We start from the raw sequence: 26,200 nt of genomic DNA, 5'->3' as shown, positions 1-26,200 counted from the left end.
GCCAGCTCGATCGTGTAGCATCGCCCGCTTGCAACAATGGGACCGGCAAGCCACGATATGATCTACAGAATGACCGCGATTAACGTTGCACGCCAGGCATACGCGCGATTTAATCGCGGCTTCGATTAAGCCACCCTCGCTTTCCCACGTCGGCGGTGTTCAAACGATTATTTCAGTTATTCCCTTTTATTATGTCATTCATAGCGCTCGATGTATAGCGTGTAGCGAATGTAATCTTGTCTTTTCATCAGCGATCCGTTGGATTTGAATTGACAAAGTCAGATGGTCCATAATCTGTCGTAATCCTTCAATTTTTCAAAATGTATGTGTGGCAATTGAGTCAAAAATAGTAGTCTATTAGAATTAAAAGTCTATTAGAATTAGAATTAAAAGTCGCGATTAGTATTGGCAGTATTCATCAAGTATTCATCACATTTATGTCATGCATCTCCGTGATCTGACAACACATTATAATTTCCTGATCGATGTGCAATAAATGAAGCAAGACACGTATATAGGAAACTCGCATAACAGTGAACTCACGTGAGTAAAATTTTTTGATGCACCCGCCGTGCGGAATATCGGTGATCCTAGAAGCACGGTGCAACTTTCGTCTTCCGAGTACCTCGTCGATCTTTGTGCGTTCGAGTATAAAGGCCGAAATGCGTCATCGTGCAAAGGGGGGAAAAAGAAACAAAGGTGATCAAAGTGTAGCAGCGGCAGGTCGCGAGTTTCCGAGAGGTTTCGATCAAAGATAAAGGTAGCGAGTGCGTTTCGCGAGGGATGTGAACGAGCGAACGACAGAGAAGAAGAGAGAGAGAGAGAGAGAGAGAGAGAGAGAGAGAGAGAGAGAGAGAATCGGAGTCTGACGCAAAATGTATGGTGTAGGCAGCCTACCGTGAAACACTCTATTCAATGGCGTTTGGGTGCTTCCGACCATGGGGAGAGAGGAGAGAGAACAGTACGATTCGACATCGAATGTGCAGGTACGCCGAGAGGTTTGTCGGGCGAGCTTTCCTCTTTGACTCTCGCAACGAGATACGAGGATGCTGCACGCTATGACGATACGACGACAGTACCCGGCGCGCGATCGATCGCATTATATAATACTTGACGTAAATAGATACATCGTGCGACCACTCGCTCGAGCAAAATTTCGCGAAAAGCTGTGATTGCACGCACGTAACGACGTGTAATTCTTCCGAACCGGAGACTCTTGGTTGCACGTTTAAAGCTCCACTTTGTATTTCAATCAGTTCCCGGTTACGTCTCAATTAAAAGCGAGTTACGAGTCGATTAGTACTTTTCGAGCTGCCAATTAATCTCGATAAGACTCTTTCTCTACCGTAGAGGCAGAGCGAGCTCGGAGAGCATCTTGCGCGAGGCGTATCGGTTTCACTGTTCAGTGATCTTAAAATTCTGCTCCGTCGCGCACTGAATCAGCGAATTTGATACAGAGTTTAGACGTAGTCGCAACACAATTACAAAATCACGAAAATACATATTTCCTCATGTTTCACAAATTCGTGAGTAAACCGCCTCGTCGCGACGCGTCGGTACGCGAGCTTCCGTTTTACGCAAATCTGTTGAAAGAATCCGGCGCATAATCTAATTGCACTCCATCGCCTCCTGGCAACGTCGAGGGCGGTAAGCGGATAAGCTCGCAAACAGCGTGCGGGCGTTATAAGGATAGTTTAGTGCACGCAGCAACACGCGAGTGATCCAACATCTCGCGTGCGCCCGACAAGGCTGCTGCGCGTACAAACGCTCGTTGTGCGCGATACGTCGCACATTTCCTGTCGTTTCCCCGATATATTCGATTACGTGCGTGCGTGTTGGAGATCCCCGGGTTACGTAAGCGCGTAATGTAACCCTCTTCCTCTTTCTCTCTCTCTCACGCGCGAAACACGCGCTCCGAGCTGGAAATAAACGCGCAGCGAAGAGGAAACGCGAGCATGTAGCCGCCGGCGCGGCGACGAAGACCCATTCTACCTCTCGATTGGCGGTCGATTCGCCGAGTCAATTAGCGGCAACCTGCTCGCTCGATTCTTGCGCGCGAGCGCGTGCGTTTCGTAACGCGCACGCGGATGAGCGGATGCAGGGCGCGTTAACTGGACCGTGGTAACCCTGGATGCGTTATCATTAGATATAATGTACCTCCATTACGGAGGACACATCGTGAATTTGCCATGAAATGTAAACAGCAGAAGGACACTACAGATGATAATGGAACAGAATGGCACGAAAGAAACTGTTCGATTATGTCGCGATGAAAGGAAGGAAGGAAGGTCGGTAAAAGCATCAAAAGCTAAAGAGACGAGTTGGAATTGTACAATTGCTGTGCAACACGCAAGTGGAGTTGACGTGCTTACAACGGCAACACTTACAAAGAGACGGAGAGAAAGACGAACAAGCGCACAGCAGAAATAATTTACGCTTAATAGTGCTCGAATATCGTGAACGATTTTTCGTTATCAACGCTCGACGGATGACTCATAGACTCGGTGGTGCGTTTCGCGCATCATCGCTTTATCGTAATCCATCATTTAATCTGACACGACGCGACGACGGGTCGCGTGGCAGCTGATAAAAAATCGAGCGATCCGCTTAGGATTAGGGGATGACACGTAAGCATGTGGCCGAGTCGTTCCGTGTACAAACATCGAGTACAAGCACCGATGCACCGAGCGTGTATGAGCATTGGCTTAAGCGGACACGCGCGTGTCTCGAAGCGCGACGTTGGGCGGTTTGTTGGCGGACGACGCGGCGCCGGTTTGCGAGAACTCCCAACGAGTTCGCGTTGACTTAGGGTCGACTTAGGATTCTCAAAGCGGCTTGGACCGTGTCGTGATCGGGCGCCAATGTAAACTACACGGCACGGCGGCCGATAAAGCCGGTTAACGCGCGGCGAATTTTCGTAGGAATAACAAATTCTCGCGCGGCCGCCGCGTAAATCTGAAGACGAGACCGAGCGCGCAAGTTTGCGACCGAGTTTACCAGAAGCGCTCAGTTTGCCGATATTCGGATATCCAAGTTATCCGAAATCATTACTGCTCGGTCAATCAAGTCCACATCACGATGATAATCCGGATCATCCGGATCTGAATGCCCGCAAAGACTTGACGCCAGCTTCGTGTGATCGTTACATCCGAATTATTCGAGTGCTCCTGGTGAGTTTGTTAACGATGCTCTCTGGCAAAAAATGGTTTTCAACTAATGGCCAGCATCGTTAGGCTGACGTCGAAAAACGTGCGTCTCGATTCAGCAATAGCGTCGATACGAGTATTATTAATAGTTGTCGTTATTGGTAGTGATAATGCGATAACCGTTGCAGATAAGAAAGGCGACGTCGCCCTCGATTCTTTCCGTCGAAGCTCCACCTTAACGCTTGGAAAAGTCGACAGGTGTTTCTACGATCTTGTTTATGTTCCACGGTTTCTCTTTTATTTCCGCACGCCCGCTCCTCTACGCTTTCTCTCTTTTCATTCCCACTCCCGTGCTTTCGCGGAGCTACTCGACACACTCTTATCGCGTATGAAGCCGGTCGTGAAGCCAGCGAGAAAAATGGTCCCGCGATTTTTCTCGCTCGCGTCTCTTCGAACTTCGTAACGACGGCGTTTTCCTCTCCTCTGGCTGTTTTTGCCACGACTGTTTTTCCTTTTAAGCGCACCGCTGTTCTCCGTTTTTCCATCGTCCGCGAAAGCCTTTCCGCGACGTTTCGTGTCGCGAAACGCCGTTCCACGGAAAAATGTAATAAATTGCTTCTATTCGTTAACCGTCATAGGGCAGATGGGATAAAAACCCCCCTGCTACCTGACGTTTACGTTACCGGGATGAATGCAGGTAAGAGACTATGCGATTCGCTGAACCACCTTCTCTTCCAACTCCGCGGAAATGGGAAAATCAAATTGATGCAAACTCCGCGACGCGACGTTCATGCGCGCACGTTTCTGCAAACATTGATTTTGCATTATGATCGAGAAAAGATCCGTGCGCGGCGACATTCACGTAAGTGGTAACGGCAATTCAGCTAATTTGCGTTAACGCGCTTCATTTTGAAATTCGTTAATTTATACCGCCCTCCCCGGCGCGAGAGCAGCGCGCGGAACTCTCAAGTATTCATAATCGATCTCGCCCCAGTTCGATGTAAAATTATGCAGCTCGGCATGCCCATACCCAGACCGAGGGAGTACCATCTCTTGCCATTCCATTCAATTTCCGCGGCTAATCAACTCAATATCCAATATACCGCGTACAATTAATACGCCGTCGCTTTACGAGCCATTGTTCTGATAAATTGAACAATCGCGGACGATAACTACGCGCGCGCGTGATCGCTTCTTTATCGTGTTATATTATAATTACAATACCCGCGGAGACAATAATTACGACATTTTCGGACGCACCCAGTGAATGGCGTTCGATCGTTTTGTTTCGAGTGTCTGTGATGAATCAAGTTTAGCGAATTAAGTGCATTTCAATCGCACTTAAAGATTTCCCGCTTCGAAACGTGCTAACAACTTGTCGAAACAACTGCTGCATCGCGATCTGTGAGGTTGATTATGCAACTGCACGCCGCCACGTTGCCAAGAATAGTGTATCGTGAGTTACACCTAACGCAACGTCTACTTACGTGCCGCACGTAACGTGCGTATCTTGCGCCTCGAACAGGCACTTTCGAAAGAATCTTCAGGTTGGAACACGAGTTGTCTGCGAGTGGCAGACACAAGGCCACGATATTTAGAAATCCGTTCTGAGCTAAAGTCTACGATAGATATATGGCGTTGTATCATTCGAAGAATGGTGTCGTTATTCTAGTACACACACGAATCTTGCTGTAGGTATTGTGTGCACAATCATCAAAAATTGGTGAAATTTTATTTTACGCGTCGTACGATGAAACATGCATTTGAATTCTTAATGTAAAATCAGAGTCGTCTGGTTTTTTATTCATATGTCTCTTCTCTGAAACGAGCCTGCTCACAGCAATGTCTCATTACTAATGGCACTGATATGCTCGCTCAGATCGGAATTATTTTCGGCTATGACAAATCGCCGTCGCTGTTGGATCAAGATCGCGAAAGGTCGTTGTCGGAGATGTGAAAGTTCGATTCAGTAGAGAGTGACTCACCGTGTCGAGATTGAATAGGCTCGAGACCTTCTTCAGAAAGCCGTCCTGCGACTTCTTCTTCCTTCTGGTAGTCATCCTACTGTTCTGCTATTGCGAATCCACTGACAGAGAGAAGGGGAGAGAGAAGGAGGAAGAGAGACACAGAGCAATGTTCTATTAATCCTATTAATCCGGCAGCTCAGATCGCACAGAGGCACATCATATCTGTTCGTTTTTCCTCCTCACAAAGCCCACGGAACTGCACAGCACAAAGTGGTCGAATGATCGACGTTGTGAATAATGCTTTCGGCTTCGCGGACGTGCACATGCGGAGGACACGTGGAATTTATATCCACTTTATTTTCCGTAATTTATACAATTGCGCATAAACTGTCGAGTGTACTGATTTACATCGAGCAAGGACTTCACGTTTACTAAAATTGCGTATTGAACATATCAAACATGATACGCGTAAAGGCATTCCTCCCTCACTAATTGACTATAAAAGTTTTCGATGCAATGTTAATAAGACAGCTCGCTCGTTCTACTTAAACCTTTAGATACTTATCCTGCTTACTAACACTATCGTTCGAAAACTATCAGGCTCTTTAAAATTCGAAGGGTTTTCGTCTGCGAGCAGCGGTGTCGAAATGATGCCTGCGCACGGCGAAACGGTACATGCGATACTATTTGCTTGCCGTTTCAGGTTCCGAGTCTCGTCAAATGTCGCAGGTAGGTGGTTAGTATCCGGTTGTATCGCAGGGGTCGAAAAGGGAGGGACAGTCGAGGTGGAAGACTCGCTGGTCTGACTCACTGGTTCGCATCTTTAATTGCCTTGGAGCGACAGGTGCTAAAGTATCGAATTTCTCGAACTACAGAAAAATTGGGACACACCTGTTCGAATTTACATCTGTGTCGTGTACGTGTGTGCTCGTACAGGTTCTCTGATATGCTCTCTCCGACAAATTCTTATATCTTATATGTCGCTACTTTGTTCGATCAAATCGAACGTTTAACATTGAAAAAGCGACTGCCACTGTATTACTCGCGCAATATCGCGCGTATCGAACGACGATTGATTTCGGTTACGTAAATAAATTCGGTGTTTTAGTGTACGGGACGTTTGGCTCTCCTGACGTGCGATAAGCGAGAAAATACCGCCCTACGCACCTGCGCGAGTATCGTACGAGCGCCGAGAGTGACCCAGTTGATAAATCTCAGGGACGACGGATCGTTTCGCATCAGAGAATTAACCCGAATAGCGCACGTGAAATTGCTTTACTACGCTCTACGCTTAACCTGACGAATCGTTAGGCGCTCGAGAAGAAGTCGGCGGTTATACCCCCCCCCCCCCCCAATATATCCTAACCCCGAAACTGTCATTTTTCAGTAGGTGATAACTTTCTTTCTAGTTGAGAGCGACGATTTTCCTTCTCGCAATCGTATTTTTTCATCAAAATAAACGATATTGCAAAGTTAGAAGGAAATCTGTGAGGAGGCCCGTCTCCTTAAGTATTACCGAGTCGAAGCGCTAAAACCAAAACTGAAAAAGTTCTCGTCAATTTTAGTTTCTCGACCTGAAAATTTCTGTCATTCGGGTTGAAAAATTTTTTTAACAAATTCGGAGTTCTGATGAGAGAGTTCTGGATAGCTCTTCAAGAGTTCTAACGATTATTATTAAGACTCGAAGCGCACAAACCAAAACTAAAAGAGTTCTAGCGATTTTTCATTTCCAGAAGAGAAATTTTCTAATTTCTTCTAAACGAAGAAAACTTTTTAATATTTTCTTGAAGGTTCTGAATAGCGCTACAAGAGTTCCATCGAAAAGTATTAGAACTTTTTTGGCTCCGGCTTGAAATAAAAACGTTATGACCAATTGTCCTTTCGCAAAAACGTGAAGTTGGCACCCCATATCTTCAAATCCTGATTTTTTATATTTAATCGCCGGAACTCTTTTCAAAACGTATCAGGAACTCTAGAACTCTTTGGGGAAGAGCCAGAACTCTATTAATTATATCAAAATTTTGCAATTGGGGTGCTAACTTCACAGAGGTGGCGGTTATCACGCCGCGATATTGTGTCACGTGAATAAAAACGCGTTTGCTCTTGTATTACGTTTATCGAGCGTGACGCTGCTCGCGAATGGTAATAACTAATGGCGCAAAAAGCAAAACGAGAAATTCGCTCGCGCGAGAAATAAGAGCGAAGGATCATCCGAATTGCAAGTGTGACTCGTAGTAATTGATTATTGTAACTGTTCGCCCAATTTTCGGATCAAATGCGGATTTAAATGCAGACGAGACGCGTTGCGCGCGCGTGAGAAAGATCGTGCGGCGAAACGGAAAGGAGTGACCGATTTTTGCGGAACGGCCGCGAGTAAAGGTCAGTGGACGACGTCTCGTTAAGGAGAATGCTCTCCGATTCGACCGGTTGAACTGCAACCCCCGGAGCGATCGATCAGTGAAAGTACGCCACGAATAGTCATCGGCGCGTTTCTCGACACGGCGCAGCAAGTTCTGACCAATGATGAAATATCGCGGACGGCGACAGTAACGAAGTCTGATGATTGAATCCCGATTATTCGGGATTTTAACATTGAAACGAGAATCACTTTCTCGTTCACGTAAAAATCTACATGCAACTGCGTCGGTTGAAGTAACAAATGCGCTGGAAATCCACCTGCGTTTAAAGTGGCCTCAGCGTTACACGGTTGCAGCAATGTTTGCGTTTCGTGTCACGTTTCGCGTTGTCGCAATGCAGTTGGAGTTTGATTTAATATAGCGGACAAATTTCCGGCATGTGCGTGTGCATGTGTGCGTGTGCGGGGAGACAGCGCGCCACGCTGCTGACGAGTATCCACGCGCGTTATCAATCGATAAATCGTTGAATCACGGTCCTAGATCGGTCCGGTGCAGCTCCGCTGCAGTTACGTAACGCGTTTTCATTGTCACGCTCTCGCGCGAGACGTTTGCATCTGCCAACCGGGGAGCATATGGTGTCCAGAAAACGCTACGTATTTCTGACAGCGACCGTTATCTCAGTTTTACGCGGTGGATTCTGCCGATCGGATTGCTTTAAGTCTTCCTCGACTTTTCCTCCAATTTTTCAAGAAATATAACGAGATTTTCCCCGCGCCAATTGCGCTAATCGGAAACTGCGAACACGTATATGAATCACAGGTAGTCTACGCGACCTTCCTCGTACAACACGCAGCCTTCTCCGGTTCTAACGGTGTCTCAAGACACCGCGTATATGACGACCCTGCGGGAGCGTACGCGCGTGCTCGCCCGCACGTTGGGTATCGTAAACAGGTTGTCTAGCCGTCTCTCTCGCGCACGTTCGGAACGCACGTACTCCCGTCTCGTGTAGCTGCAGCAGCAGCAGGCTGCCGTGGCGACGAGTAGCGGCCGCGCGCATAGGAAAACCCCACGATATCGCGGCAGCTATGCATTTCCACGTGGACGTCCCACGCGCGCGCGTCGCGACGCGTTTCCCACGCTATCGTGCCAGGGGAGGAGACTCCAATTGGAGCGCAATCTACATCCGTAGATTGTCGGATAGTTCAACTGCCGTGTCGCAACGACGCTTTTCCGACGTTTTTCCGACCCTTTCCCGGCGATTTCCGCGAGAGGAGGTTCGTGTAATTACGCGCGATGCGGTCGGACACAATTCCGTGCTCGGAAGGATTGTTTTTGCAGCGTTATTTTGATAGAATGTTCGGAGGAAGATGCATGTAGCTCCCCGCCCGACGTTGAGGCTCTCTCGAGAGAGATAAGAGAGAAAAATCTGTGAAATTTTTCTCTCGAGATAAACGCGTTATCTCGCAAAGCAGAATTTTACCTGCGATATTACAACGTTCTACGTACGTATATACCGTACAGGAGTGAGAGAGGATACTGAAATACGTAGGATTCTCATCTCAGTTTGCCAGCTTGCGGAACGTCGAGCGCCGGAAAGTGACAATTACAAATGTCATTTAACGTGTATTACGTATTGTTTACGCGAACTGTACGCTGGAGGTTGCTACTTCTATACACGCGAATGACCGGCGTGTTAATTCGCACATAGAATATCTTCGAATGCGGAAAAATATGTCCTAAAAACACCACACAACTAAATAAAACCAATTTTTCCTACAGAATGCCTCGCCGTTCGTTGAACAGATTAATTTTTCAAATTTGATTGCACGACAAAAATTTAACAAGCGCATTGCGCACAGAAGTGTGAATTTTCCACGTGTCCCTCGCAAAATCGTCCGAAACATCGAGAAGCCGCCGAGAAAATTCTACCTGAGGCTCCCCCGACGTCACCTTCGTCGAATGGAGCGACGGTGCCCGGCGTCACGACGGCGAGGATCACCGCGCGTCGAGCCGTCCCTGCCGCACATGCGAGCCTTGCATTCCACGGTGGCGTGCACACGCGCGCACTGGCACACACACACACACATACACGGGGGCGCGCGCGCATACACAGGTGCACCGTATAGTGGGCGCACCGTACGGGCGAAAGCGCGCGCACTGTAAACAGGTTGCACCCGGTCCCGGCGCACGTATACTCCGACGCGGGTACGTGCGAGTACGCACGATGCGACGCGATGAACGGAGCGGAACGCGAAGAGACGACCGACGACGAACTCCACAAGTAACACACGCGTAAACAGATCCCGTCCTCTCGTGCGCGCCGCTCACCTTCGTCGCCTCCCGCCCTGCGCTGCGTCTCGCTTCCTCCGACTCTCTCCTACCTTCTCTCGTTCCCTCCTCTTGATCTCCGCGCGATCGCGTCCCTCGTCACGCCGCGAAGGGCGCGCGCCTCAGAGTCCCTCGTGGGAAAACCTCCGCGGGGAATCGAGTGACCGTCGGCTCGCGGCTACGCCGAGCGCGTATCAGGCGATCTTCGCCGGTCCGAGAGAGGTTAGGTCGGGAGCTCTCGTCTCCGCTCCCTCTTCCTCTCTCACTCTCACCGACTCGGCGCCGCCGACACTGCCAGCACTGGATACGAGAGCGACTGATTTCGCGTCACTGCCGAACGCACGCGCGTGTACTCGCGACTCTCCGACACTCCGCGGCGAGTAAACGACGACGCGACCGGGTACGAGTCGGCGAGGTGCAGTTTCCGTAGATCGGAGAAACGTAACGGCGGAGCGGTCAGGTCGGTCGCGTACTCGAGTTGGCCGCTCGCGGGACTCTTCGTTGCTGACGTCACCGGCCGTACACCGGCGTGAAGCTCGCCGCAACACGCACGGGAGTACGCCGAGAGCGGCCGGAGCTGTACGAACTCGCACGACTGCGAGGACCGCGGTCTACCATAGTTCTACCGGCAGGGCCGTCGCCACGCGTCCCGGTACCCCGCGTGGTGCTCTCGCGAATTCGGTTCGCACAAAAATCGCGATCGTAAAGCTAGCGCCAGATGCTATGCGCGATTCGTGATTTCTAGAGATTCTTCGTACATTCGGAAAAATTCGTTATTTGTCAGTGTAAACCTTCCACACTATTCGCAATACGTCATTCATGATTCGAGTGGATTGATTCGCGATGATTCGCGTCCTTTGAGTTTTGTCAAAAAACCGTTCGACTAGCGAATCAGTGAGAATGGTGAATCGACGAGTTTTCCCTCTACATTATTCACAAATATACGAATTATGAATTACGAATCGCGCATAGTCTGGCGCTTGCTTAAGAGAGAATCACCTGGGACGTACCTTGCGCGATTTTTCTCCATGCAGCGCGGAGGGAAAAAACTAAAATTGTCAGAAACCTTATCGAATAAATGAATAAGGCAGTAGTGTCGGCTAATGGATGCACTGTACAAGGACTCGCTTCGTGCGTGATTATTATTCATAATTCGTATTCGGTCCGTGAGACTGGATTGGCCTCTCAACCGAAGACCCTTCGTGATCTATCCTCGTATCTGCGAGACTCGATGTAGATCTCGAGGCAAACGAGGCTACTGAGCGATGCAGGCATATATGTGGGCGGAAACATGCGCGATGAATGAGTCAGAGCGCCCATGGAGATTCTTATTTTCTTTAAATAATAACACGCATGCGCTCGTATCTTTTCCGTGGCACCGCGTGCTGCCGCCTTCTTATTCGATCTCGCGTCTCATTATGTTCACTGTTCCTTGTATTCCTGCTGATTCCTCTTAATTACAGTTATTTCTTCCCCCCCTCCCCCCGCCGGCGCCGTCCATTGTCTCGTCCCACTGTGAAGTAATAGTTCGCGTTACATTTAATTTCCTCTTTTACGCAGAGTCTCTTTACACAGTCCCTCGTCGAGTTCGCTCTTACGGCAGCTTAAGAAGTAGTAGCATTCATGATTCCTTTGACAAACTTTTCCGGAAAATCGTGCCGGATTTTCCAGAAGAGCCGCTGCTTGCGTGTCCCCGGTGATTTCAAGACTCGAGGCGATCCCTTCCCCCCTCCCCCCCTCCCGCGAAAAGTCGAGCACCTCTCTCCGAAGGGTGCGAGCGCGGGGCACCTTCGTTCCTGGCGATTCTAGCTCGTGTCGTGTGTAAGCCGGGAATCGTAAGAGTTATAAACCATGCTGAAAACGTAGACCGTGACTTCAGGTTCGTGCGAGGTCGATCGTGAGAGAGCAAGCGAGCGAACAAGCGAGCGACCGACCGACCGACCGACAGGACGGTTTCACGCTTCGGTTTCGCCGGCCGCATCTGGGAATCGCGGCTTTTTGCATGTGGATTCTTCAATGGGCGAATTCTCGCGATCGCTGCTGAATTCCGTCAACCAGCGTGCAATGTTCTCTGGTCTCTCTCTCCCGTTTCCTTGCGAGAGAGCGAGCGGCACGCCACGTTGCACAACTGCAAGGGCACCGGTATCAGTTTACCGGCGGACATATCTTTAATCTCTGATCAACGTGTCGCGCACGCTGCAACACGCGTCGGAACACGCGAATCCACGGATTGCCTCGATGTCAGATCGCGTCGAAATCGCCTGAGAACGCTCGCAACCGCCTCGAAATCACAAAAAAAAAACAGAGTACGCGAGTCCTGGGTGTCCATCAGAAGAATTTCAATCGCCGATATCGCTGATATTCGCGGCGATCCGCCGCAGGAAAAATAATGCGGATACACCTCGCAACTCGGACGAACAGTCGAGCGTGCGTGCGTGCCGTCAACCGGCAGAAACCAGTTTTTTGCCCAGGGTCATAGGGCATTCAAATTCAGCGAGGCCACCGAGGCGCGTAGGCGCTGCGCTTTTCGAACAGATCGCCGCGGACATTCCACCCCGCGCGATCCTTTTGTTTTTTCTAAGTTTCGCTTGAACTGCGGGAGAGCGCACTTTGCTAGCGATCTAAAATCCAAAAATCCGCAGAGAATGCACGTTTGACGTGGAACTTGAGGAATTCGCGAGGATGTGGGTACGCTACGTGCAGCTCCAGCTGATAATAAACTGATTTGCATTAATTTATGCACCTTTCAACCCGGAAGAGATAGGGGATCGGTGTAACGGGCGTCGCGTCACGTCGCGGAACAACGGAGCGCTCAATTCGGCTTGCAATTTGCATTCCGGTAAACGGCGGAACTTGCTGTCGATCGTTCGCGCTGAAACAAATCGCGTTTGTCCTTCGTAGAAGGACTGTTCGAGCGGTCCTTTGAAAGATCATTCGAGCGAGCGAGCGTCGCGGAAATTTCGCCGATCACGGGGGAAATTCCGGGGGTCCGTGTCATACGGCGGATGACGTGAAATTGAGGACAAACGCCGCGTTGTGTCCAGCCAATTAAGGTGAAAGGGTTGTGTCCGGTGACCCCTGACCGAATTTCGCGTGGCAGCTGCGCGAAATTGCCAGAAAATCTCTCGCAAGTCCGAGCGCTTCGGCTGTTTTTAATCGCTCGTGAGAATGTACGATGGAACGCGCCAGATATCGAAAATATTTTCGACGGCGATGTTGAAATACATTCGACGTGCCTCGGGTAATAACGGCACGAAGAACGAATCACTCATGCGGGAACGTCAATTGGCGTTTATCCGCAGTCCGCAGCTTTCAATCAAAAAAGCTCATGCGTGTTCGTCAATGCCGTTAATCAAATTAGACAGAAAAAAATTTCCATTCTTCTGCAATTCTAGATTCAGAAAAATACTCCAGAAAAAAGAAAAATTATAAAAATTACTTATTATACTTATATTAAGAAATTTTACGTTTTTTATTATAATAAAGTTTTGAGTTTACTGATGGAGTAGTTACTGAAAATTTACGAGGTTTTTCTCACTAGTTAATAAAGATCGTTAAATGGAGCTGTAGGTGACACCTGGAAGGATCTATGTTCGACACGTGCGCACTCAGTCGATAAAATAGCGACGATCGACGAGTTGTAACGGGTGTCACATGACGAAAACTGATGCTGATATACGGTCGAGTTGAGTTGAAATTCGTCATTAATTATGGAACATCAGCCGATGCGAATCGATAAGATACATCGCGCCAGTAAAATTGCGCTGAGTTTAATACGCGTGACACGCTTGCATTATTCATCGCCACGTCTGCCTTGTGATACTAGCGTTTAATTTAATGCACTTTGTGCAATTAGGGGCGATTTAGATTAGAGCGATCGCAATTAGTGAGTGGAAGCACGAAGGCGGCGAAGTATGTCAATTTTCTTTCGTCTTCTTAAAATACCGGTTACGTTCGTGATATGCATTGAAATCAGCGAACCTAATCCTTGCGTAAAAAGAAATAAAAGAAAATATAACGCATTAAAGAGTAATCTGAAGAAGATTATCGCTTATGAAGTAAGAAGAAAAGTAAAAAGGGAAAATATAAAAAAAATATAAAACTGTATAATTAACATATATTTTTTATCTCTTATAATATATTTAATACCTTCTCACAAAAATCAAGTTACAATCGCAAAGTTATCGTGTTTGCTCCATTTTTGATTAGTGCACCCACAAAGAAGCTAACACACTGGAAGAGGAACGACGTATATGATATGCATGTAACAAAACCGCGCAGCGGTATGTATCGTGCCTAGTAAATACGTGTATGCCATGTATTTTTGCCGAGACAAGAGCGTGTCACGGCTCTTCGAAGAGACCGCACGCGGCGTGGTAATTAGCGAGCGTGCTGCGGTCGATGTCCCGTTCTCTTTTGTTTTTTGTGGAGATTCGTGCACTCCGTCTGGTCCCAATGATCCCGTCGTGATCCCTCGCGGTCCTAATAATGAGAAAAAAAAAGAAAACCAGAACAGAAACTTAAAACGAGTCCGATCCCTCTCGCAACTTCTCGGATGCTCGTAGTGGAGAACGCGAGAGAACGAGAAACAGAGCGAAGGCGAAGCAAAGTGAAAGATGAAGGAGGAAAACGGAGAGAACGTAGAATCACCCTCAAGCCCGCGGATCCCGGGGATGTTAGTGGAGGATGCGCAACCATGTACAACCCTTATCGAGTGTACTGTAAGAGCGCTAGCGGCAGCAGAAGAAAAGTAGTTTCCCGATCGAGGCAAAAGTCGTTTCGCGCGGGAGATTTTCCGATTGGGACTTGCGTCAACAAACGTCTCGCGCGTGCAATCACCACCGCGTTAAACAGATAAGATCCGAGATCTCGTTTATCGTGGAATGGTCCTCGCGTGTCGTCGCAGCGCGAAATTCCGACGGCAATGAGCTCTGGAGAACACCGGCGACGGTTGGAGCGCGAACAGCGTGTTCGAGACTCGCGACAAGCGAGAAGAAAGACCACAAAGAGAAGAAGAGAGCTTTGCGGAGGGAAACAAAGAGGAAGGAGAGAGCCAGTCCCTTTAAGAGGCGTCCCACAAAGCGGAGGGTTGTGTGGAGTTATCAAAGGAAGGGAGGGAGCAAGCGAGAGTCGGGTGGTAAAGTTGATGCACGACAACAAAGAACACGGGCGATGCGCTTTGTGCTTCCGGTAAGAGAATAGAATCTCGCGTGGATGACGCGCTGAATGACGCGTATTGTGGACATTCGAAACAGGAAGGCAGACGGGGCGGTCGAAGAGTACCTCCTCTCCCCAGAGGGGTCCGAAGAGGTCACTGAAAAACAACACGGTTCGCTGGAATGCTTATGGCGAGATTGCATCGAGGAGTGGAACTCCAGGTTTCCTCTCGTGCTCATCGCGATGTGATATTCGCATCCATGACACCAAATTTTAGTGATACACAGAAGCTTGAAGATGCATGACGTTTTCTTCCTAATAAGATCTCCAGAAGGATCGATTAATTTTTCTTTCAATCTTTTATACGTCTGATCCGTTAGCTAACTATTTCTGTCACGATTAAGCTGGAGATCGATACTTGAAACACTTCTACTTTATTAATCATATTGTACACTAGAAGCACTCAGTGCTGGTTCACCGTCGCAACATTGCAAGTGCATTTTGAAGTCTGAGTTAGTCTGACTATCGCGCTGCGACGTACTATCGTACGTTTAATTACGCGCTGTATAAATTTACCGGACACGCTAATCACTCATGGGAGCCTTGGAGATACTCGGGGCGGCGGGAGGAATTCTACGAGGAGTCTCCCAACAAGCGACAAATTCGGCATACGACAGTCGCAGTGGCGTCCTGAGTGTCCTGTGCTGAAGCACCAGCGGTGCGGCATGAGACACTGCACGGAGGCACCCAAGGTAGATCCGATTAGACGCCACACTAAATCACATTCAACGCCGCGCGCTATTGTTGAACGTCTCGCCTGGCACCTCCGAGATCTCCCTTCGAGGACGTTCGCGTAGTGCATTAGATTATCAGGGGGCTGCCTCGCGTTTTGTCTCCCGGCAATGCATCCGACGCGCTCCAGCGATTCATCTGTAGCGCGAAACACTGTACTCGCCTCTGTCGTAGCGCGACGAAGAAGCATTGACGTTACGAGAAAATCACGGAGACCAGGCATTGCGATCATCGGAGGAATTCAGATCACTTTCCATTTTCTTCCTGGTCCAGTTAGCTGCAATTAGTTGCAGCGAGGGAACGATCGATTGGCTCGCGATAGTGTCGCGGTAGATCGCGTGTTTCTCGGAGTTTTCCGCCGCGAGGAACTTGGCGGATTGTTATCGCGTTTAATCAAGCATCGCGCGTCTGACACGCAATGAGGAATTAATTAATCCATCTATCTGCAAGCGCATTGTGCGGAGCAGCTTCGGTCGGTCGGAGAAACGTCAACAGCAGCTGCGCTGCCGGCACGCAGTGCGATCGAGAAATCGATCATCGGCGGTTGCGACGGCATCCCTGATCTCTCTGTCTGTCTGTCTCTCTTTCTTGATCCGACGAATATTTTCACAAGCCGCGCCACTGTTCTCGCCGCGACGTCATTAAACAGCTGCACCCTTAATAACGGCGCGCGATACGGTGCACGTCGTAGAACCGCGTAACCAGACGACGATATAAGAGCTCTTGGCAGATCGCATGCATCACTGTCACGCAAATCGCTTATCCTTCCCCCTCGCGTCTCTATTCGGTTGGAGCCCGTTTTAACCGACGCGACGCGGCCGTATCCAAAGGCGATTATGCGTTATCGCGATAATTATTTATGACGTGAATCGTTTGTCGGCTGATAAATCCGCGTGCGTTTATCCATAACTAATTGCGAGGCGGAAAATCATCAACGAGTGAAGCATAAAGCGGAATTCGTTCCGCCAGTTGAGATTTATCAGAGAAGTCTGCGAAGATGGATCATCTGTAGATAATCTTTTTTTCTGTCAAAGATGAGTTAACAATCGAAATGTTGAATTTAATATTTTATGTTTATGTACATTATATTGCCAGAGTATAATGCATAATGTAGAAGTGGATAATAAAAATGCAGTTAATGCTTCAAACACTTTCTTTTCTTTTGCTTTATTTGAAAAAAGAAGAACGATAGAAAGTATTCTGAAGCATTTAAAACTTCAACTTTGTTGGATCGTATCTGACATCAAAATAGATTGGAGAACACGAGGATTTCTCTCTCTCTCTCTCTCTCTCTCTCTCTCTCTCGAGTTTTGAACATTAAAAAATGTAATCGATAATGTAATCGCATTTATCGCACGAGCGCATATCGCAAACGAAAATGATGCCGGACGAGAAAAGATTGGAGTACACTCGTTGCCGCACTGAGAAGGATGTGAAATTTGCATTTCCTCGATTCTGCCGCGACCCAGAAAATTTTGCGGAGACGCACAGAACTCGGGAGGGGAAATAAGCAAACGTGGCATTTACGCGCAAAACCAGCACATCAACGTGCAAATTGCGAAAGGATCTCGCAAAAGTCAGCATGCTATTCCGAAAGAAGCAAGCGAAATGCGGGCGATGTGGAACGCAGCGCGTGAAAGAGAAGCCACAGAGCGAGGGTCTCGAGAAACGAAGAAGCAGACAAGTGTTAGTGCAAATTTTACTCTCGCAAGCCTTTAGCAAACAGTAAATGCTTACCTGGTCGCTGTCGTGGCCTTGCCAGCTGTCATGACTCTGTAATAAAGAAAACATCCAGTCAAAAACGTGATTGACAACCAAAACTGACACATGAACGTTCATTTCTCATTTTTATACATTATTTTTTGATGACACTCGTTTGTTGTTTTATGTTGACGACCTTTTCGAACGTGTGTGCGTTTTGTTACTCATATACGTATATGTAAATTATTTAGACATCAAAAAATTGAATATTTATATTTATTACTAATATAATATTCTTCGTTTTATGAATGTACAGCAAATATACATAACTTTTTTGACGCTGACGTGCAACGTTACACTGCAACTTTTACGAATAATAGTCGCCGATATAATTGACGTAACGAAGAAGCTTCAGCCTGAGACCAACATTATTCATATTTCGAATTTGTTATACTGGCACGTGTTTGTCGCAACGCCGTTAAACTCGGACCATTGTCTTCGCGGTGAACAAACAGGTCTGCATACAGCTTATTCCGGCGTAATATCGGAATAAACCGAAAGTTTAAATAGCATGCGAATTTTGTTTACTCCCACGAAACACTTTTGCTGTTGTCACGCCAGCGTCATCACGGACTCTGGTATAATAAACTTTCATCTGCTCGCGATCGTACCGTAATTTTCTTACCGCTCGTCAGACAGATGACTGTTCTTGGTGCGCGCGTAACACTGCGAGACATTATTAATCTGAAGCCTTACGAGCTTCCGCGAGAAATTCATGTCGCGACGTTCTCGTCCTCACGAGACGGAAGTCGCGCGCGGAAATATCTCGCGACAGGGTGCAAACTCCTTGTTTATTGAATATTAAGGGCAAGAAATGTCGTGCACCAAACACCACGGTGACGCGGTCCTATTTTCCACTCTACTGATCCACGACGAATCTCCGCAACACCGAGATTTATTTCTCGAGACTCGACGATTCGCACGCTCGTTCGCGCGATCGTGCCGATGGAAAATCGACCAGGAAAATGGCCAGATAAACGCTTCCCGAGCAAGTACGTAAAGTTTTCCCATCAAAATGTGTAACGTGAGGGTAATGCGTTTCGAGAACGTTCGTGTACGTGGGAATCCGTCAATCGGACAAGAAAAAGATTTGCTTTTCGCAAAAAATCCGCAAATTCGGACTCCTTTTCACGTACGTGCCGCTATTTTGTTCGCGTATTTGTATCCTCGATCATGAGACGTGGAAAAAAAGCGACTGGAGGGAAATTCATCCGGAATATTTTTTCTTTCGCCCTCCGGGCACTTTTACCATGGCGCGGACGGTTCATTAAATCGATATAAACAATACTTCCAGCGTTCATCGCGCGCGCAAAGCTCACACGCTGTTTTTATTGCGGCGACGAACGTTCGGTAGCGTCATAAAAATCTCTATTGCTAACGGCGATGCGCTCCCGGGTCCGTTAAATAGCAGCGCAAACATGTTTATCAGGGATGATGGCTGAAATGCACCTGTTTTCCGACGCGACCGATAACAGCCCTAATATCTGGCTCGTGTACAGGCGTTAATCCCTCGAATTTACGAAGTCGATCAACGTGACAGCGCGGTGGCCGCATTAATTGCGAATGCGAATGCAGTCGTTGTCGCACTGATATTATAATAACTGCCGATAGTACGGAATTCCGTGCCAATGAAAATCGCGAATGATCTCGGGAAAGGTCCAACTGCATTTATTGGCAATGCTCTAAATACGAATTGTACATGTGAACGCGCATTTGTGGGCAGCCATACATTTCGCCGTACGAGGAATGTAATGCACCATGCGTATGCGTACAAAATATGCGGCAGCGAATATAATTCGGACAATTTTCATTTTTCGTGAGCAATACATAATTGCGTCGTGGAACAGACGTAACGCGACGTCCCTCGTGAATGCACGACAGGAAGGGATATTTTGCGACCGTTATTCTCGTTATCAGAAAGAGAGAGAGAGAGAAAGGGAGAGATCACGAGAGACAAATGGGAGAACCGGGATCTGAATCGCGACAACGCATTTGTAGAAAAAAAAGTTTACAAATTACTAATTGGCCTGTGCGGAGCCGCTGGCGATTTTTAACGAGTGGTTCATGAAACGCGTTTCGCGTCGGTGCTCATAACTCCGACACGGTTCATTAAATAGGCGTAAATAATACGAGGGGGTGTACGGACGACTATTTTACCGGACGTGAGGGTCAGGCCGATGTCGGTCGGAAGTGTAGTCGGCAGTCGGGGGTTAATGTCGGTCCGCCTCGTTAGATTTATGACGGCAATATAGGCGTCATAGCAGCAACGTTGAAACGTGCCCCGTATACTCTGGCTAACGTTTGTACAATACACAATCGATATTCATGTATGTACCATAAGAATTTACAGAGATCGGATCAAAGAGAGAAAGAGAGAAGGAAAATTGCGCATCCCGTGTAGACATCCACCCTTCATTATGGTTCTTATGGAAATTCACACGCAGTTCGTTGTCGAGGGGATTAATTAATTGAGATTATTTATTTTAGAATTTTTGTCGCCCGCGCAATAACGATGAATCGATACATGCATATCAGGAAATTGGAAGCAAGAATCGTGCTGACCAGAGAAAGATTATTGCTTCGCGGCAAATTTTTCAGCATCGCGTTTTCTCATTTGTTGAGAGAAGGCAGATAATTTCTGTCAAGTGGAAGAAGAGCCTTGAACCGACTGTGGTCGGCCCCTTTAAGAATTTACGCCGTAACGTTTATCTTTATGTATCTGCACGTACAAAGAGCGACAAGCTAACTTTAAAGCTGCACCGTATGCTTCCTTCGCATCGCGACAAGAAAAGATTGTTGCATCGCGATGATGCCAATCGTTCCCCTTTAAATGAATTATATTATACCGGTCATCGCAATTTGGTTTTTCAGGCGAGACCTAAGAAATGCTCAGATCCGCGTGAATTACTGAATTTCTTGAGCCGCCCGTAGCTACATGGATATACCACGTAAAAAGAATTTAAAATATGCAAAATATTTAATAAAACATTCCGGGCAGATTTTTATTTCCATCACGTCGGAAATTCAGGCGGATCGGGCACAGTCGCTTCGTAACGGATCGAAATGCGCGTTCTGCGACGATACAAACAATCCTCCTAATGCTGTGACGTTGCATAAAATTGCTTTTCCAATTAATATCGGAGCCCGAGCATGCAAATGCAATCGGGCCAGTTTTCCGGTTGCGCTTCGTAATGATTCTTTACGGCGGATAGATCGGTGGATAAAGCTACCCTCTTTCTCTTTCCACTCGGCGGCGAATCGAACTTAATCGCGAACTCCGGACACAAATCGGCGCATCCGTAACTTTCGACAACCGACCGGGGCGGAATACGTAGACCAACAATGGCGAAAAAGTTTTCTCGTTTCCAATCGAGTGCCAGACTTCCGCCATCCCGCTTCTCTGTTCTGCTTAAATGCGCCGCCCTTATTTGCATTGCGTTTTATCTTTATTTAAGGCTCCGTTGCGCGCCGCAGCTTCGATTGCCCGCGCCAAAGTATCCGAAACGTCCTTTTTTATGCCGCATGAAAATTAAGCGGGATTAAAGGCAGAGTCAAGCTCAGCGGAATTATTCCGTCAGCTGCACGATTTTTTTCCCCGGGAGACTAAAGTGGCCGAACTTGTACGGTTAATTAACTAATTTTTCCAATCCCGAGAACATTGTAAAAAAAGACTTGTTAGAATTCGAAGATGCAGAGTGTCCCAAGAGATTTCGGCTCTCAAGAGATTTTCGACTCGATCACCGGAACGCCGACGAATTAGTTAACGTTACTAGTGCGCATACCAAAGCCGCACGATGAAAATTCGACTAACGGGAAGTAATGCAGAAAATTAACATTTCGTAGGCTCATTAGAGTTAATTAAAACTGAGCGGCAAAATGTAAAGTATGCAAAAGACAATGAGAACAGACGGTAGCTGTATAATTAGTGACTGGAAAATATCATAGGGTATTAAAATTCCGAACTTTTCATCCGCTTGTGTGCTTTTTACCGCTTCATTTTTCCTCTTCACTTTTTGGAACTTTTTTTCCACATTTTGGATTAATTAAAATTTACATCGAACCTTAACTCGGTCCGCAGATGAACCCAAGCTGCTCATTGCAGCTCGACAAATTTCACTCTGCGATGCGGAAACGATTAATCACATCGCGGAGCTCAATCGCGCGAAAAATGATGCGCGGAATTATTCGCATTTTCGTGACGATTACTCGGCCGCGTAACGAGCGATAATTAGAGTTCATTTAACTCGCGCGCGGGATATGCAGGCAGGCGATAATTATCTGATCATTACCATGTATATCGTTTGGACGTGAATTTATGAAACGCGACGTGATTACATGTCGGGACGGATCAGGCACATTTCACGGGAGCGCTTCTTCGTTTATCCGTCCTGCGACGATAATCCATGAACAGCGATAGAAAAAGGTTTCCCCGGAGATGATTTGTTGAGCACCGGATCGAGAAAACGTCCCGCGAGCGGATAGCATCGCGCGAGTGAGACGCGTCCGCTCGTCTCTCGCGAGAGACGCGCGGCGAGCTCGTAAATCCGGCTTACGAGTCGGATGGAATATGGGGGTTGAGGTGGAGAGACGCGCGGATATAAGGCTGCCGTTGCCGTCATCGTTGCCGACGAAAAAGAGGAGCAAGGCACCCCTCGGGCGTTTAAAAGGATGATCTTAAGAGGAATACACTATTTTTCCCATGAAATAAATTACGAGCCCGAGAAAGGTATGATCTTTAAAGTATTCCTTCGACCTTCCGAATTCATAAAATACGGCTCATCCGTTGCCGCGCCGCACCGCGTGTCTCCGATGAAACATGCCAAGTTTTTATGTAGAAAAGAAGCTGAGAAATAGAGCGAAAGTTGTGGACGCATTGTGATTTGATATTAATTATGATTTATGAATATATCCGGAACAACATGTGTGATTGATGAAATCCAGATCCGTGCCTGTCTCAATGGTATGAGCTGAAATGTTCGCACTCAGCTCTTGCTGACAATTAAGCCAGCTCTCTGTATTGTTGATAGAATTGACCTAGATAGTAATTACATTCGCTAATTGGAAGCTTCTGATTCCAGCCGGTGATACTACCTTTGATAACTGCTTTTGTTTGGTGTACATAGTTAACGTAGCTATAATAATATTGAAGCAATTTTGCAACAGGGCAGAAAAACTTCTCGAGATGGATATTTATTGGAAGAACAACGCACAGACCACGTACTAGAACGTCGCGGAAGAGATAGAAGGATACGAGGGGCATAAATCGCGCAACGGTAAAGCGTGAATGTCGTGATACATTTTATTACTGGCGCCATACACTTTTCATCCACGAAAGGTCGCCATGATTTATCGTTAATAACAGCAGAGCAACATTTTGCGGTGACCGGGGCTTAAATGACTTGAGATACGCGTTTTCGCGAGGAAGCCCGAATTACGAGCAAGCGCTCCAAGTTCTAAGTCAACGTTTTAACGGCTAAGGGGATTAGATTGTGTGATAGACGATGTGTGAGACCAGGAAACCAGACCTCACATTAAATTTCTAAACTGCCTTACAATTAGTGTCAATGCTCATTGTCAGTGTCACTCAATACTAATCATTCGAGCAGGTCGCTGACTCGTCAGAGTTCTTCGAAATTTTCAATGTTTTATGTGTTTCTTGCTCATAATTACGATATTAAATATTTTTGCACACGTTGTATTCTCCTCGGGCACACCGTTTCGGAATCATCAGATTTGCGAAATTACATTTTCACGTTGATTGCGCCTTACTGCATACCCGGCTCTAAGTTTTCGATAGTTTCTTCCTAGTTTCACGGGGGACAAATTTAATTACACCTGGTATCTTGAGTAGTTGCCATTAAAATCTTTTGTGAGCGTGGAATAGCTCTGTACGTTGATTAAATTTCATAGGCGTCTCGCAGAGAGTAAATAAAATTATGTCACGAAGACGCGCCGGGGAATTGCGAGGCCATCCTCATAAATTCAACTGGGCTGAAGCGGCTCGGCGGTTTGAGAATTTGCGCGTGCGATAATCCATCTTTCCTCTCGCGGAATTACCTAAACGCGCAAGATTAATCCGTCGCGCGCGAACGCGATTAAATCCACGACGGATTCTTTTTGCGGACGCGTCTGCATCGACGACGCGATGCCTACGAGTGCAAAACACGAGCCGAAAAACGCCGAAATCGCCGTCGGCGAATTTCTTGCGAAGCACCATTTAGATTCCATAAGGGCCGCCCGCCTGGCCCTTAATTATGAACACGCGTCGCGCGATAATAATTAATAGACGCGGCTCGGAGCCGCGCCTCCGCGACGTTAGTTAGACGAGCAAACACTGAATCGTTTTTCGGGGAGGCGCCTGCTTAAATTATTAACAATCACGTCCGCTTATGTTGCACTGATATACGCGCCTCCCCACCTTGCTTTTTAATTATCAAACTTGGCGGATGCGAACGTCGGCGAAAGAGACCACGGACGATTTAATAATCACCTCGGGTAATAATCGATGAGCCGAGCTATCGGCGAGATTCGCTCAACAAAAGACATCGGTTGGCTCTTAACGAACCATACGGCGAAACTGACTTTGCTCATTTTCCCGCAATTAGATATTACGCGCTGTGAAATGTGATACAAAGGAAGCGCGCGAGTATAACCGGTGTTTCGATTCGGAATTGTTTTATACTATATTATTACAAATGAGGGAATTTATTGGATTTCCTGCGCGGTTGTTATTACAGTTTCGTGCCTGTGCGGGAATTTGCCGCCGTGGCGTATAAAACCTGAACCCGTATTAAAATTAAACCCGATTATCATGACTGAACACGGCGATTTCAAAAGTTTCCTGTTTCATTTAAGCGCCGCTGATTACACGCGATAAAGTCGCGCGCCATTACTCGCGAGACGTTCGATATCCGATGGAGAACCGGTGGATCATACCGACATGCCAATGTTCCCCTTTACGATTATGGAAGATTGCGGTTACGAGGGAAACGTATAAAAGTGCCGTTACAGGCACGCAGAGCGGCTTACAGATACACGCTCGTTAATTCTTCCCGCGTGTTCCCGACCTGCCGCCGCGGCCTCGTTATTTCATTCTTTACGACGTGATCTTGGCCCTTTGTCTTTGCCATTTCCATAGTTCGGGGAAACTATGCGAGGCCGATAAACTCGCGGCAGCACGTTTCGTGCGCAGTATTTCTTTTATTCGCGAAGTATCCATGGCTTTTTTAATACCGCGGTACAGTCCGATCATTAAAGTGGAACAGCGACGCCGACAGTTACCAGTTCTTATGACTGTCGTTGAAATACGTTGAAATGTCGTCGCAAGGATTGGTTTCGGGGTGCGGAATAAACGAGACTTGAATAAATCGGAAGGTACGTGAAAACATACGTGTATCATGTTGGAGTTGATATTGCGGAAGAATCTCGCGAGTTATCGCGGTTCTCGAGAGACAGAGTTTCACACTGACAAAAAATCGATGGTCAAAGTTCAGGGAGCAGCCTAGGTACACGGATACACGGCCATACTTTACGCTGTAGACATATTTGAACAAAGTGTCCCGGTCTGGCGGAAAATCGCGTGAAAAGTGGCACGCGTTTGCGCGCCGCGTTAATATTTACGGTTGAATATTTTCGTAACGAATGACGCGTGCCTCGACGTTTCGTCGTCGTCGTCAGTCAATTTCGGCGCGGTCGTCCGTCACCGGAAGGGTGGATCGATGTTCCCCGCACAGGAGGGGAAGGGAATTTATTGGCGTCACGACGGCGACGACCAGAAGACACACGATGACAATAAAAAAACGACTAACAAAGGGCGCACTGATCCGACAATTGAAATGCACAAATCCGATATTTGCGTAGTGTTCCCCGTGCCACCCTCCTCTCCCCACGATCGTTGATTTATAATCCCGCTTCTGCTGGTGGTTGCGCGTGGCAATAATAAGCGTGCAGCGAAATGCACGCCGTGTATCCGAATCTCGTCGAGGCCGAACAATCGAGCGGCCGTGGAAACAAAACGACAATGAAAATGAATGGTAAAAATCTCTTGTTTCGGCCTCGTTTCGCAATTGCGTGGGAAAATGTCTCAATTGTCGCGCTGCTCCTCGATATAACGACGATATTTGATACAAATCATTTTTACGTTCTGCATCACACGAGGGGCTATCCCGAAACCGGACGTGGATTGTCGATTAACGAAGAATCGCGCCTAGATCGATCGCGGCCAGGAAAGTGCCAGAGCCCATCTTAATTAACGTCGAACGAGCAGATCCTCGAGAAGCCATAAAGCTACCGGTCGCCGGCGCTAATGGCGGAATAAAACGGAGCAGTCTTCCGACGTTTAATCCAATGAACGGGACTTCACGGCGGTCGTTACGTGTCGTCTGATAATGTAAAGTAAGTAAGGCCGGCGCGCGATTCCAGATAAACCGCGAAGAAATCGCCGGATCCTCGCACCCGATTAAACGCTTTCTTATCTGACCCGCGCGAGAAACGCGCGGCTTTTAAAGAGTAGTCGCCTTTTTGCCTAGATCGTTTGCATACAGCCGGTATATCGAGAGGCAATTTATGCGGTACCTTGCATAAATTGCCTTGCATTGAATAATATGAGAGATATACGAGAGACACTAGAAGCGTTAAATTCAACTTAATAACAGATACCGACGCGAGGTGCGAGGAAAATCCAATTTACGGA

General features: G+C 47.5%; 1 protein-coding gene across 21 annotated transcripts in view; it reads right to left on the bottom strand.

The window, feature by feature from the left end:
- LOC105282675 (disks large 1 tumor suppressor protein) overlaps positions 1–26,200 on the bottom strand; it is a 452,432-nt gene that overhangs the window by 93,739 nt on the left and 332,493 nt on the right. For 20 of the 21 annotated variants that reach the window (XM_026969150.1, XM_026969153.1, XM_026969151.1 and 17 more), the window contains one exon: positions 17,485–17,520. The exons of the other annotated variant lie outside the window; for it this stretch is intronic. In XM_026969150.1, the coding sequence (XP_026824951.1) occupies positions 17,485–17,520 (36 nt within the window). The remainder of the gene's footprint in view (positions 1–17,484; positions 17,521–26,200) is intronic. 21 annotated transcript variants of the gene reach the window in all.

The sequence above is a fragment of the Ooceraea biroi genome, chromosome 4 (assembly GCF_003672135.1).
Source record: "Ooceraea biroi isolate clonal line C1 chromosome 4, Obir_v5.4, whole genome shotgun sequence".
Lineage (NCBI taxonomy): Eukaryota > Metazoa > Arthropoda > Insecta > Hymenoptera > Formicidae > Ooceraea > Ooceraea biroi.
This window is presented reverse-complemented; position numbering and strand designations above follow the sequence as displayed.